The 12,724-nt window shown below is 42.2% G+C and overlaps 1 protein-coding gene across 1 annotated transcript in view; it reads left to right on the top strand.

Annotated features, from left to right (window-relative positions):
- Window positions 1–12,724, top strand: part of RYR3 (ryanodine receptor 3) — a 364,667-nt gene that overhangs the window by 97,717 nt on the left and 254,226 nt on the right. The window contains exons 13-15 of the mRNA XM_039247258.1: window positions 7,529–7,697; window positions 8,701–8,836; window positions 12,310–12,405. Of these exons, the coding sequence (XP_039103189.1) occupies window positions 7,529–7,697; window positions 8,701–8,836; window positions 12,310–12,405 (401 nt within the window). The remainder of the gene's footprint in view (window positions 1–7,528; window positions 7,698–8,700; window positions 8,837–12,309; window positions 12,406–12,724) is intronic.

Below are 12,724 nucleotides of genomic sequence, written 5' to 3'. Positions count from 1 at the left end.
CCTTGGGCAACCCGTCATCTGATTTTGGTCTCAATTTAACACATTTATAAGTTAGTGTGTACAGTATGTGGTCCTTGGATCCTGACCTTTTCCCTGAGCATTCCATTTTTGAGGTTCATCCCTATTTTAGTACGTAAAGGTGCTCTGTTCCTTCTTGCTGAAGAGTGTTCCTCTTATCTCATAAGATGTGTATATGAGATACATATCCACATATAAATGTATATGCCTGTGTATATATATGTAGATGTATATATATATGGTTGTGTATATACACACATGTGTATATAGAGAGAGATCTATCTATAGAAAGAGATATACAGACAGGTATAGATGTACCTCACATTCTCTTTGTCCTTTGAGGAACAGTGGATTTTTTCTATTTTTGCTTATTATCAGTAATGGTTTCGTGAATATTTGTGTAAAAGTCTTTTGATATATATTTTCATTTATCTCAGGTAAATACCAGGTAGTAGAATTGCAAAGTCATGTGTAACTTGTTTAACATTTTATATTTTTGTGATAAAATATGCAAAGCATAGAATTTACTATTTTAACCATTTTTAAGTATATGATTTAGTGATGTTAACTAAAGTCAAGTTGTTGTGCAACAGTTACTACTATCCATCTCCAGAAATTTTACATCATTTCAAACAAATTCCATACACATTAAACAATACCTCCCTGCAGCGCCTGGGTGGCTCAGTCAGTTAAGCATCCAACTTTGACTCAGGTCATCATCTCATGGTTCGTGGGTTTGAGCCCCACATCAGGCTCTGTGCTGACAGCTCAGAGCCTGGAGCCTGCTTAGGATTCTGTGTCTCCCTCTCTCTTCACCCTTCCCCAACTTGTGCACGCACTCTCTCTCTCTCTCTCAACATTTTTTAAACATTAAAAAAATAATAATAACTCCCATTTCTCCCTTCCCTCCCCCCACCCCCATTCCAGGCCCTGGTAACCATTATTTAATCTTCCTATGAATCTGACTCACTTAATTGGTTGACTTAATTGGGCATGCAATATTTGTCTTTTTGTGCCTTGCTTATTTCACTTAACAAAGTCTTCAAGATTCACTCCTTTCGTAGAACGCTAGAATTTCATTCCTTCGTAAGGTTGAATAATATTACATTGTATGCAAATACCACAGTTTGTTTATCCATTCATCCATCAGTGGACATTTGGGTGTGTTTAATTTTTTAAGAAACTGAAAACCTGCCATCCAAAGCAGTTACGCCATTTGACATTCCACACAGAAATGTATAAAGTTCCAGTTTCTCCACATCCTTATTGTCTGACTTTTGATTGTAGACAACCTAGTGGATATGCAGTGGTAGGCCGTTATGGTTTTAATTTGCATTTCCAAAGTGACTAATGATTTTTAACATGTTTTCATGTGCTTATTAGCTATTCATGTATCTTCTTTAGTAAAATGTAATCAAGGCTTTTGCCTATTTTTTTAAGTTGGGTGGTTTGTCTTCATGCCGAAGTTTGACAGTTTTTCATATCTTGCAGTTGTATGTCTTTTACTGATTCATGATTTGCAAATATTCTCTCTTAGTTTGTGGCTTTTCTTCTCATTTTACTAATGCTGTCTTTTGAAACACAAACGGTTTAATTTTGGTGAAATCCATTTTAACCTAACTTTTGTTTCGCGATTGTCCTTTTGGGTGTCTGGTCTAAGAAACTCTTGCCTAACCCGGAGTCACTAAGATTTTCTCCTGTGTTTTCTTGCAAAAGTTTTATAATTTTAGCTCTTACATTTAGGTCTATGATCCATGTTCCATCAATTTTTATATACAGTCTGAGGTAGGAATTGAAATTCATTTTTTTAAGTGAATCACGCACATACCTCATTGTCCCTATACAATTTGCTGACAAGACCATCCTTTCCCCCATCACATTGCCTTGGCACCTTTATCAAAAGTCAAGTAACCATAAATATAAGGGTTTATTTCTGGATCCTCAATTCTATTCAACTGGCTTACATATCTGTGATTTTGCCAAAACAACACTCTTGATCAACATAGCTTTGTAGTTAAGTATTGAAATCAGATACAGTGAATCCTCTAGCTTTGTACTTTTTTTCAAAGTTATGTTGGCTCTTCTGGGTCCTTTTTTTGTTTTTAATGTTTTTATTTATTTATGAGAGAGAGAGAGCGAGAGCGAGCGAGCAGGGGAGGGTCAGAGAGAGAGGGAGACACAGAATTGGAAACAGCCTCCAGGCTCTGAGCTGGCTGTCAACACAGAGCCCGATGCAGGGCTCAAACCCACGAACAGCGAGATCATGACCTGAGCCAAAGTCAGACACTTAACCGACTGAGCCACCCAGGCACTACTCTTCTGGGTCCTTCGAATTCCCATGTAAATTTTAGGATAACTGTGTCAGTTTTTGCAAAACAGACTGCTCGGATTTTTACAGAGAACGTTTTGAACCTTGAGATCAATTTTGGGAGAACTTTTGTCTTTATTATGCTGAATCTTCTAATTCATAAACATCAAATGTCTCTCCACTTATTTATCTTTCTCCAGTCCCTTTCAGCAAGGTAATACAGTTTTCAGTGTTTAAGTCTTAGACTTCTTTTATAAAATCTGCTCCTAAGTATTTCTTTCTTTTTTACTGTTTGTTTATTTTTGAGAGAGAGAGAGAGACAGAGTGTGAGAGGGACAGAGAGAGAGAGGGAGACAGAATCCCAAGCAGGCTTCTGGCTCTGAGCTGTCAGCACAGAGCCCAACACAGGGCTGGAACTCATGGGCATGAGATCATGAACTGAGCCTAAGTCAGACACTTAACTGACTTAGCCACCCAGATCCCCCCTAAGTATTTATTTCTGATTCTACTACAAGTGGAATTATTTTCTTAATTTCTTTTCAGATTGTTCACTGCATAAATAATACTGACATATAGAAATTGTTTTTAAAGTATCAATAATGTATCCTGTGACTTAACTGAAAAGTGTTATTCATGTGTGTGTGTGTGTGTGTGTGTGTGTGTGTGTGTGTTCGTGTGTTCTTTATCTACATAAAGGGTCATATCATCTGTGAATAAAGCAAGTTTTATTTTTTTCCTTTCCAGTATGGATGCCCTTTCTCCCTCCCACCCCCTAACCCCGTCATGATTGCTCTGACTAGAACATCCAGTATCATGTGAACTCAGAGTGGAAAGAACAAGCATCCTTGTCCTGTTCCTGATCTTAGCAGGAAAACATTCAGTCTTTGATGATTAAATATGATGTTAACTACAGGGTTTTTAAAAGTTCCCTTCATTAGATTATGGAAATTCTCTTTTATTCCTAGTTTGTTGAGAGTTTTCTTACATCTTGAATGAGTTAGATTTTGGCAAATTATTTTTGTCTATTGAGATGATGATATGGTTTTTGCCCTTTATTGATATAGTTCCATTAGAAGATGTTACATTAACTGAGAATAGGGTGTTTAATCTCTCACTAGTAGTTTGAATTGTCTGTTTCTCCCTCAATTCTCTCAACTTTTGTTTCACATAATGTCTCGTTGGGTGGTTATATGTTCATAATAGGTATATCTTCCTGATATATTGACTCTTTCATAGTTGTAAAACATTGCCCTTTTTTCGCTGTGAACATCTTTTATCTTAAAATCTATTTTGTAAAGCCACACCAGATGCCTTCTATGCAGATTATGGTTACTGTTTGCATGGTGTTAAGTTCTTCAGTCCTCTTCCTTGCAGCGTGTTTGTATCTTTGAATCTATGTAGTGTGTCTTGTAGAGAGCATATGCTGAATATTTGTTTTTATGTACTACTCTGACAGGTCTCCTTTTGTGGTGTGTGTAATCCATTTATAGATAATGTAATTATTCAAATGGTTGGACTTATGTCTGCCATTCTGCTATCTGATTATTATGGATCTCCTGTTCTTTTTTCCTCTCTTCTTCCTTTATTGCCTTCTTTTGTGTTAAATAGATGTTGTCTAGTATACCATTTTAATTTCTTTGTTAAGGTTTTTTTTTGGGGGGGGTTTGCTACTTTTTTGAGTTAGATTCTTAGTGGTTGCTCTAGGAAACTCAGTCTGTATTCGACTTCTAACACTCCTCCTTGGATTAATACTAACAAGTAAAATAAAGCAACTTTGCTCCAGTATTATTTTCCTCCTCCTTGTGATAATATCACCATGTGTATTACATCCTCATATGTTATAAGCCCAGCTTTATCATTATTTTATTATCCATTTGTGTTTTTTAAATATATGAACAAAAGAGAAATGAATATGTTTATGCCATATTTTATATTTACCTGCACAGTTACCTTTACCAGTGCTCTTTATTCATAGATGTGGATTCTACTTACTATCTGGTGTCATTTTCTTTCAGCCTGAAGTGCTTTACTTAGTATTTCTTAGAAGGCAAGCCTAATTGCCTTGTAAATATTTCTTACAAGTATTTGCTGATAGACCTGCTTATGGGCTAGATAACACATTCAAAGTTCAGGCAGTTTTAGGTCTGTCCTGGATTTTGCTTTCTGCTTGTATAAGACCTCACACTGAGTCAGAGATGAGTAGATAACTAGGTCTCTCTCCAGTCCTTCCTGAGCACTGTGTGGCCTTGATCGTGGTTTATCCCACTTTGTGAGAACTTCTTTGGTCTGAAGCCAGAGGAAAGCATGGGAACAGCCTCTGACTGAAACACCATACTCTTCTGAGGCTCATTATTTAATTAGTTAGTCAGTCAGTCAATCAATCTCAATTTATTTTATGGCTTCAGTCACTTTCAAGAACCCTAAAACAATGGTTTTAGATGATTTATCCCAATGTTATCATTATTTTGTGGGAGAGAGAATTTCCTAAGCTCCTCACTCAGCTTTTGTGGATGTTCCCCTTCAAGGAGGGACATTCTGGATTCTCCAAGCTGCAAGATTTTTTTTTTAGAAGAAAGGAGGACTACTGAGAAACAGGCCCATGCAGCACCAAAAGGGGCTACAAAAACCATAGCACTTAAATTTTTCAAAAGCTGGGAAGTGAAGGATAAAAGATTAATTTGTAAGTAAGATTCTCCTTTCGTGTCTCTTTGGGGAAACCAACAGAACATGCTATGTATGGTAGAAACCAGAAGGATGGGGGATGGCCTTCTGGGAAAAACCACATCAAAGTTAAATGAATAGGGAAGGAAGAAGAAAGAACAGTAAGGAAGAAAGGTTGAAGTTGGCTTGTGCTGTCTCATCATCCTTGGGTCAGTTGCTGGGAGCTGTCCAGTTGGACAGATGAACACTGTGAGGGGTGAGGGAGTCTCAGAAATCCTGCTGACGAGTAGATACTGCCCAGCTGTCCTGAGTTTAACCTTAGGATGGAAGCAATACATAAATAATTGTGTTATGGTAATAGTATGTTAAATATTCAGGATCCCCTGGGATCATACTTGAATTAAACAAAAGAAGTCCTTGGAAAGATCTGAGAAGGTAGCAGGACAGTGGCTGAAGTAGGGAGGGAAAGATGGCTGGGATGAGCTGGGTACCATTGTAGTTTGTTTTGAGACATCATCTTGTCCCTAGCCTTCTAGGTACATCTGAATCTCCTCCCTAAGGTTCTAGAGTAGAACATGAGCACCCTGAAGCCATACAGAGGTCGTATCTATTTCCCCACTGTCCCCACTGCCAGGCATGTGCTATGTGTTCTGTTTTGAGGAAAAGAGGGATCTGCCTCAGTCCGGTGGAAGATTATTATATTGAGGTGTTTTGAAAGGACAAGATAAAGCAATCTAGCGTTGAGAACCCACAGAACAAAATTAGACCCAGAAGGACCCTGGCAATAGTAGATTGTACCTTTCCTGTTTTCCAGGGGGGAGATGAAGCCCAAAAGGCTTAGAGGCACTCCAGATAGCATATGTTCATGGCTGTGACTATGACTTGGGTTTTCCAAGCCCCTGTAAATTGCCCTTTCAAACTACAAAAATAGCAACAAACCTCTTTTATCTTTTCATCCTTTTTTAATCACACAAAGAAACACTCTTTACTGGTGTCATTGTTTCTGGTCAACTCAAAATGTTTTTAAAAAGTGGGGGCGGGGTTAGGGGACTCTGTACCTGGACCAAACATACTAGGGGGACTGTGTTCATTTTTCTCGAATTTAGAACTGGGAAGTTATTCCCAATTGGGTTTTGTATTCTCAAACCTTCACCCCATGTCCTCACAGCATGTATCCTGTAATATCTCAGATAGTCATTAGTGAGCATTCCCTGTGCACCTCCACAGGCCAGAGCATACAGTCATGAAAAGGACCTCCCTGCCTATAAGCTACTGGTGTTCTGTCCTCACGGCATGCACTTGTCATTTTTTTTTGAAAGTTTATTTATTTTGAGAGAGAGAGAGAATCCCAAGCAAGCTCCACACTGTCAGCGTAGAGCCCAGTGTGGGGCTTGAACCTCTGAACCATGAGATCATGACCTGAGCTAAGTCAGACGCTAACCCACTGAGACACACAGGTGCCCCAACACTTTGTCATTTTTATATACACAATTGGAATTGTCACTTCGTAAACTGAACATTCTTAGGGCTTGTTAAACCTTTGCTTCAGGCATGGATAACAATCTTTTCTTAACGTGTCCAGATTAATATATAACTAAATTCACTGTAAATGCAAGGAGAAGTCCTTACAAATTGAACCAAGAAAAAGCCATGACGTTATTTCTACAGTCTACCACTTCTCAGTCTCCTGGAGCCATGATGCATTTTCATGGGGGCTGGGTCCATTTCCCCCTTCCTGTTTCTTAGCCTTTGCCTTCCAGAAGGCTCACCAGTGTACCCACAAAGGAGATGGGAAAATGTGGGCTTTTTAGAGGTCTCTCTCTGCATTTACAGGATTTAATTACAATACTTTTTGAAAAATTATGACAGAGACAAACACAGATTCAGGATAGGAGGATCACAACAGAGAGAGCAAGAACGATGGTGGGGAGGGTAACACTGAGGAAGGGGAGGGACATGAAGGCAGAAGAATGTAGAGAGATGGGGGGGTTGTTTAAAATGAGGACAGAGGGTGCACAAAGGAAGTCTGAAGGAAATAACAAATAAGGAGGGGGAGCTGGTTTGTGCGTGTACACACATACAGAGAAAAACACCTGCAGAGACATGAAAAACATGGAGAGAGAGAGATACATAGAGAAGACAAAAATACAGATGGAAGGTGAGCCTCAGTGACAGAAACCCTTCTGACCTATGTTTAACCTATTCCAAGAAGAATCTGTGATAGTTCCAGACAACCATGAATGAATAAGTTTATGATTTTTAAAGGTGCTTTTATTTTTTTTTTAATGAAAAAGTGTGGCAGATGGCCCCAGGTCATTTCCCTTTATGAAATGGCTTGAAAATCGAAGCAGACATTTTCTTCTGTTGTCTCTTGGTGGGCAAGCACCAGTTGGTGGTCATTCCCTGAGCGACTGCTGCAAGAAGCCGTGCACTGTGCCCCACGTGAGGCCGATAAGAGCCAGGATCTGGTGGATGCTTGTCAGGGATGCTGCTGAAGGTGGGGTGTCTGAGCCACGTCCATGTCCATCTTGTGTTCTTTAGTGGAAACAACCGCACAGCGGCCCCTGTCACCCTGCCGATAGAAGAGGTCCTGCAGACCTTACAGGACCTGATCGCCTACTTCCAGCCCCCAGAGGAGGAGATGCAGCATGAAGACAAACAGAACAAGCTCCGTTCACTTAAGAACAGACAGAATCTTTTCAAGGAAGAAGTAAGTCTAAAATAGGAAACCTGTTTGAAAAATACACATGGCCAGGTTCCACTGCTTCAGAAATGTCTGAGGAGCTGGTTTGGTTTGAAAGATAACAGGTAAAGCCAGGTCTGACTTAGAACCTCAGCATCTGAGTCACTAGAGATGGCACCTGGATGCAAGGAAAAGCAAACTTTGGACTTGGTGGGGGCCCGGGGCCTCTGACTGGAGTTCTGGCTCCATCCCTGGCTAGGCGGGACCTTAGATCACATGACTTTTATGAGTGTGGACATGAGGCTTTGGCAGTAACAGGCCATGGTCGTTCTCCTGTGGGGCCCCCATTCCTGGGGACAGGGCTTATCCCTTGTTGGGCATTTGCAAAGTTAGTGGCCTGGGATATGGACCCCTCCCAGCTCAGTCTTCTGATCCACGCAGACTGGCTTTGGGGACATTATGCCTGAAAGGCTACTGAAACTGAGTCTAGGCACAGATGTTTTCACTGGGCAGCATAGTATTATAATTTAGAAGGAAGTAGTTAAAATCCTCTTTGATTTTATTGTCTCTCAATCCTACCCTTTTGACAGGGGAGAGGGAGGAAGCAAGCATGGTTGTCTTTGTGCATCCAAACGGAACTTCTTGAACTTACTTGAGATTTAACAGGAAAATAGAAACTATATCTAGGTCTGTTTCTGGGTGAGTCAGAATCCTTTCACACCAGACACAGAGCAAGCTTTTGTGAGACTCATTCACGCTCCCTCTTTTGATCTGTCCTTAGACTGAGATAAACACATGGGGGCAAGCTCATCACAAGGAAACTGCTAACTCATCCTCCAAATGGATGCTATGTATGTCTTGAAGGCAGAATGTATACATTTTGTTTCTGAAGAGGAAAAAAAAAATACCGTAAAGGTCTATATGCACGTTAGCATGATGAGCTTTAAAAGGTGAATGACATGGGAGGGAAAAGAACAAAAGGATCCTGCATTCTCAGGAGCGTTCACCTTTTCCCCATCTCTCCTTACAGGGAATGTTGGCACTTGTGTTAAACTGCATTGATCGCTTAAATATCTACAACAGCGTGGCACACTTTGCAGGAATTGCAAGGGAGGAGAGCGGCATGGCTTGGAAAGAGATCTTGCGCCTGCTGTACAAACTGCTGGGTAAGCACAGCCCCGGAGCCTCACCCTGGGAGGGTGTCCAAGGGTGTCTGTGCATCCAAGGGTGTCTGTGCAAGATCGCCGATTGTCACTCAGCCTCACTCCTTGGGAATCTTCTGTTAACTAGTTGATTCCAATCCACTGGAATTCCAAATCCAATCCACTGTTCATTCAATTCACTGTTCATTCACTGGAATCCAGTCCATTGGATTCCAGTTCCAATCCTCTGTTCATTCAGTTCGCCAGCAGCTTATGGTACTTTCCATACCTAGAACAAGAAGTCCCCAGCGAGTGGAAGCGGATAGTGATCAGTTCAGCCAAAACTACGTGTACAACCCTTGATGGTCCCTTACTCTCTCTGAACCCCAGTCTTTCCTCTTTATTTTTTTTAAGTGTTTGTTTACTTAGCATACACATGTGGGAGGGGCAGAGAGAGAGAGAGAGCAAGAGAAAGAACGTACATAAGAGGGAGGGAGAAAATCCCAAGCAGGTTCCTTGCTGTCAGGAACAGAGCCTGACCCAGGGGTCAGTCTCAGGAACTGTGAGATCATGACCTGAGCCAGAAACAAAGAGTCAGATACTTAACCAACTGAGCCACCCAGGTGCCCCCAGTCACTCTTTAAAATGAGGGGGTGCCTCTGGGTGGCTCAGTCTGTTAAGCATCTGACTTCAGCTCAAGTCATCATGATCTTGTGGTTTGGTGGGTTCGGGCCCTGCGTTGGGCTTTTTGCTGGCAGCTGAGAGTCTGGAGCCTGCCTTCTTTCTGCCCCTTCCCCATTCATGCTGTGTGTCTCTCTCTCCCCTTCAAAAGTAAATAGACATTAAAAAAATATTTTTTAAAAAATTTTTTTTAATGTTTTATTTATTTCTAGGAGAGAGAGAGACAGCGCGAGCAGGGGAGGGTCAGAGAGGGAGGGAGATACAGACTCTGAAATAGGCTCCAGGCTCTGAGCTGGCAGTCAGCACAGAGCCCGACGCGGGGCTCGAACCCAAGAACCGCGAGATCATGACCCAAGCGAAAGTCGGACGCTTAACCGACTAAGCCACCCAGGCGCCCCTAAAAAAATATTTTTAATAAATAAAACGAGGGAACAAGACTAGAGCATGTTTGCAGTGTGCTCCCCTTTTAGACTCAGATACTTGTACTTGAAGGACTGTTACTGTTTTCAGCTCCCTGACCTTTCACTGAGCTCTTATTGGTCAGTTGTGATTCCTGCTGCTTTGGCCTGTTCATTACTTCATTTTGGTGCGGGGAATAAGGGCTGAGAGTGAGGAATTTCCAGCACTCGCCCTTTCTTCTCACAACACCAGTGGGGGAGATGTCCCAGGGCCTGCTGTAAGCAGTGCTACCACAGGGCCTAGGCCAGCAAGCCTAGGAGGAAGGCAGCAGAAAATCAGGTTCGCCCCGATGAGAAGGTGGCCACGGGCAGTCGCTGAGATGGTCATAAGGCAGCAATTGGGGGCTTTGCTCTGAAGTGTGTGTCCCATGAGAGACAGTCCATAGAAAGTTGAGTGGGCCAGAGGGAGCCAGAGACATCAGGTTGGACCCATCCTTGATGTTGAGGGTCAGGCTGTTTGGACTACCACCATTCTGTGTTGACCTTGTGAAGTTCCTTCCAACCCTGATACTTTATAATGGTATGGCTCAAGCTCAACAGCAATTTTACGACAACAATCAGTTATTGAGCTTTTTTGCCAAGCAGTAGACTATCTCTTTTTGATCTGTGGAGCAACACTTTCAGCAGGCATCAGTACTGTTACCTGCTTAGTCATGAATCAGAAGAAACTGAGGCTCACAAAGTCATAACGTTCCCAAGGTCATGTATATAGTACGGGAAGGAGCTATGGTATGAGGCCGACTGACTCCAGCACCCTGTGCCTAACCCTGCAGCAGACCTGGAAAGCAGTTTTCCAGGGGATCAGACTCAATCCAACCCTCCTCTGACTGTGGAGGTACAAAGCAGAGGTCCTCAGGAAGACCTTTCCCTCATCCAGATATCTTTCAAGCATCTGTAAAACCTATCTTTGAAAACCAACAACACGGGGCACCTGGGTGGCTCAGTTGATTAAGCATCCGACTTCGGCTCAGGTCATGATCTCATTGTTCATGGGTTTGAGCCCCACTTCGAGCTCTGTGCTGATAGCTCAGAGCCCGGAGCCTGTTTCAGATTCTCTATCTCCCTCTCTCTCAGACCCTCCCCTGCTCACGCTGTCTCTCTCTCTCTCTCAGAGATAAATAAAACATTAAAAATTTAAAAAAAAAAAGAAAACCAATAGCACGAAGAACACGGGGCCAATGATTTAGGTGGATTTGTTGCACAGGCTTGTGGCGGGAAGGTTGCTTTGCCTCGTTTGGTGAAAAATCTCCTGACAGCATATTCTCTCCCACCCTTAGCAATGTCCTCTGCTAGGGGTTCTCAAGCAGGAGCAGGCATCACAATCAGCTGGAGGGCTGGCTATAACAGTCTCATCCCCAGAGATTCTGATTCCCTACACCTGGGATAAGGTTGGAGAATTTGCTTTTCTAACAATTCTCAAGTGCCACAAGTTAGTTTCCAGGGACCACAGTCTGGGAACCCTTGTCATATGCTGATGTGTTTTAGATATTTGAGAGTCTCCTGTTTTGTTATTATTTGCCTGTTTATTTTTTAAAATATTGTTTAATGTTTATTTTTTTGAGAGAGACAGAGACAGAGAGTAAGTGAGGAAGGGGCAGAGAGAGAGGGAGATCCAAAATCAAAAGCAGGTTCTAGGCTCTGAGCTGTCAACACAGTGCCCATCTCCAGGCTCAAACTCACTAACAGTGAGATCATGACCTGAGCCGAAGTCAGACACTTAACTGACTGAGCCACCCAGGCGCCCCTGCCTGTTCGTTTAACCAACCTTTCCAGCTGTTTGACTGGGAAGCCTCCCTTTAGCACTGAAAAATAGCAAAGCTCTAGCTGGGTTTAAGAAAACAGTGCAGGGGCACCTGGGTGGCTTAGTCGACTAAGTGTCCAACTTAGGCTCAGGTCATGATCTCTTAGTCCATGAGTTCGAGCCCCGTGTCTGACTCTGTGCTGGCAGCTCAGAGTGCGGAGCCTGCTTCAGATTGTGTGTTTCCCCAGTCCTCCTGTCTACCCCCACTCATGATTTGTCTCTGTCTCTCAAAAATGAATAAAGGTTAAAAAATAAATAAATAGTGCAAAGAATGGAGTTCTTAAACCAGCAAACCAAGCAGGTATCTGCTGTCGTTCCCACTGTTCTGTTCCCAGCAAGTAGACAGGTGCTTGGATTCTCTGGAATAGTTGAGTGAATGGTAGATTTTCACTTTTCTAAGTATAGGAACAATTGTATCAAAGGGCTTGGAAGGGGAAGATGATTACATTCAGTTCCTTTTAGTTGCTAAGCAGTTGCAATATTTAACAGCTTCCCAAGTTCTTAGGCCTATCCTCCTGCCCTTTAACCTACATGCTCAGAGGTGTCCTTGTTTGCAGCTGCTCTCATTCGTGGAAACAGAAACAACTGCGCTCAATTCTCTAATAACCTTGATTGGCTAATCAGCAAATTGGACAGACTAGAATCTTCCTCAGGTAAGCATTGACAGGAAACCAGGGCAGAAGGTGGGTTTTTGTTTTTTTTCCAATCTGTTTTTTTTTAACGGAAAAAGTTGTATCTTTGAATAATTCTTTTTTTCCACTGAGTTGTAAACAATCAAACAATTACTTCAACAAAAAGAAGGTCCTACATCTTCCTGGTGCCTCTATGATGCTATGTCTTTATTTAACCACTCTAACCCAGACTTCAAAAATGTTTCACTTTTCACTTTGTGTGTTCATCTCTACCCCCTGGATCCTTTCATTGCCACCCCCCCCCCCCCCCCCCCCCCCCCCGCCCCCCCCCCCCCTCCTC

This window comes from Hyaena hyaena, unplaced genomic scaffold, assembly GCF_003009895.1.
Source record: "Hyaena hyaena isolate Hyena2069 unplaced genomic scaffold, ASM300989v1 scaffold_292, whole genome shotgun sequence".
Lineage (NCBI taxonomy): Eukaryota > Metazoa > Chordata > Mammalia > Carnivora > Hyaenidae > Hyaena > Hyaena hyaena.
The sequence above is the reverse complement of the archived record's forward strand: the minus strand, read 5'-3'. Positions and strand labels throughout refer to the sequence as shown.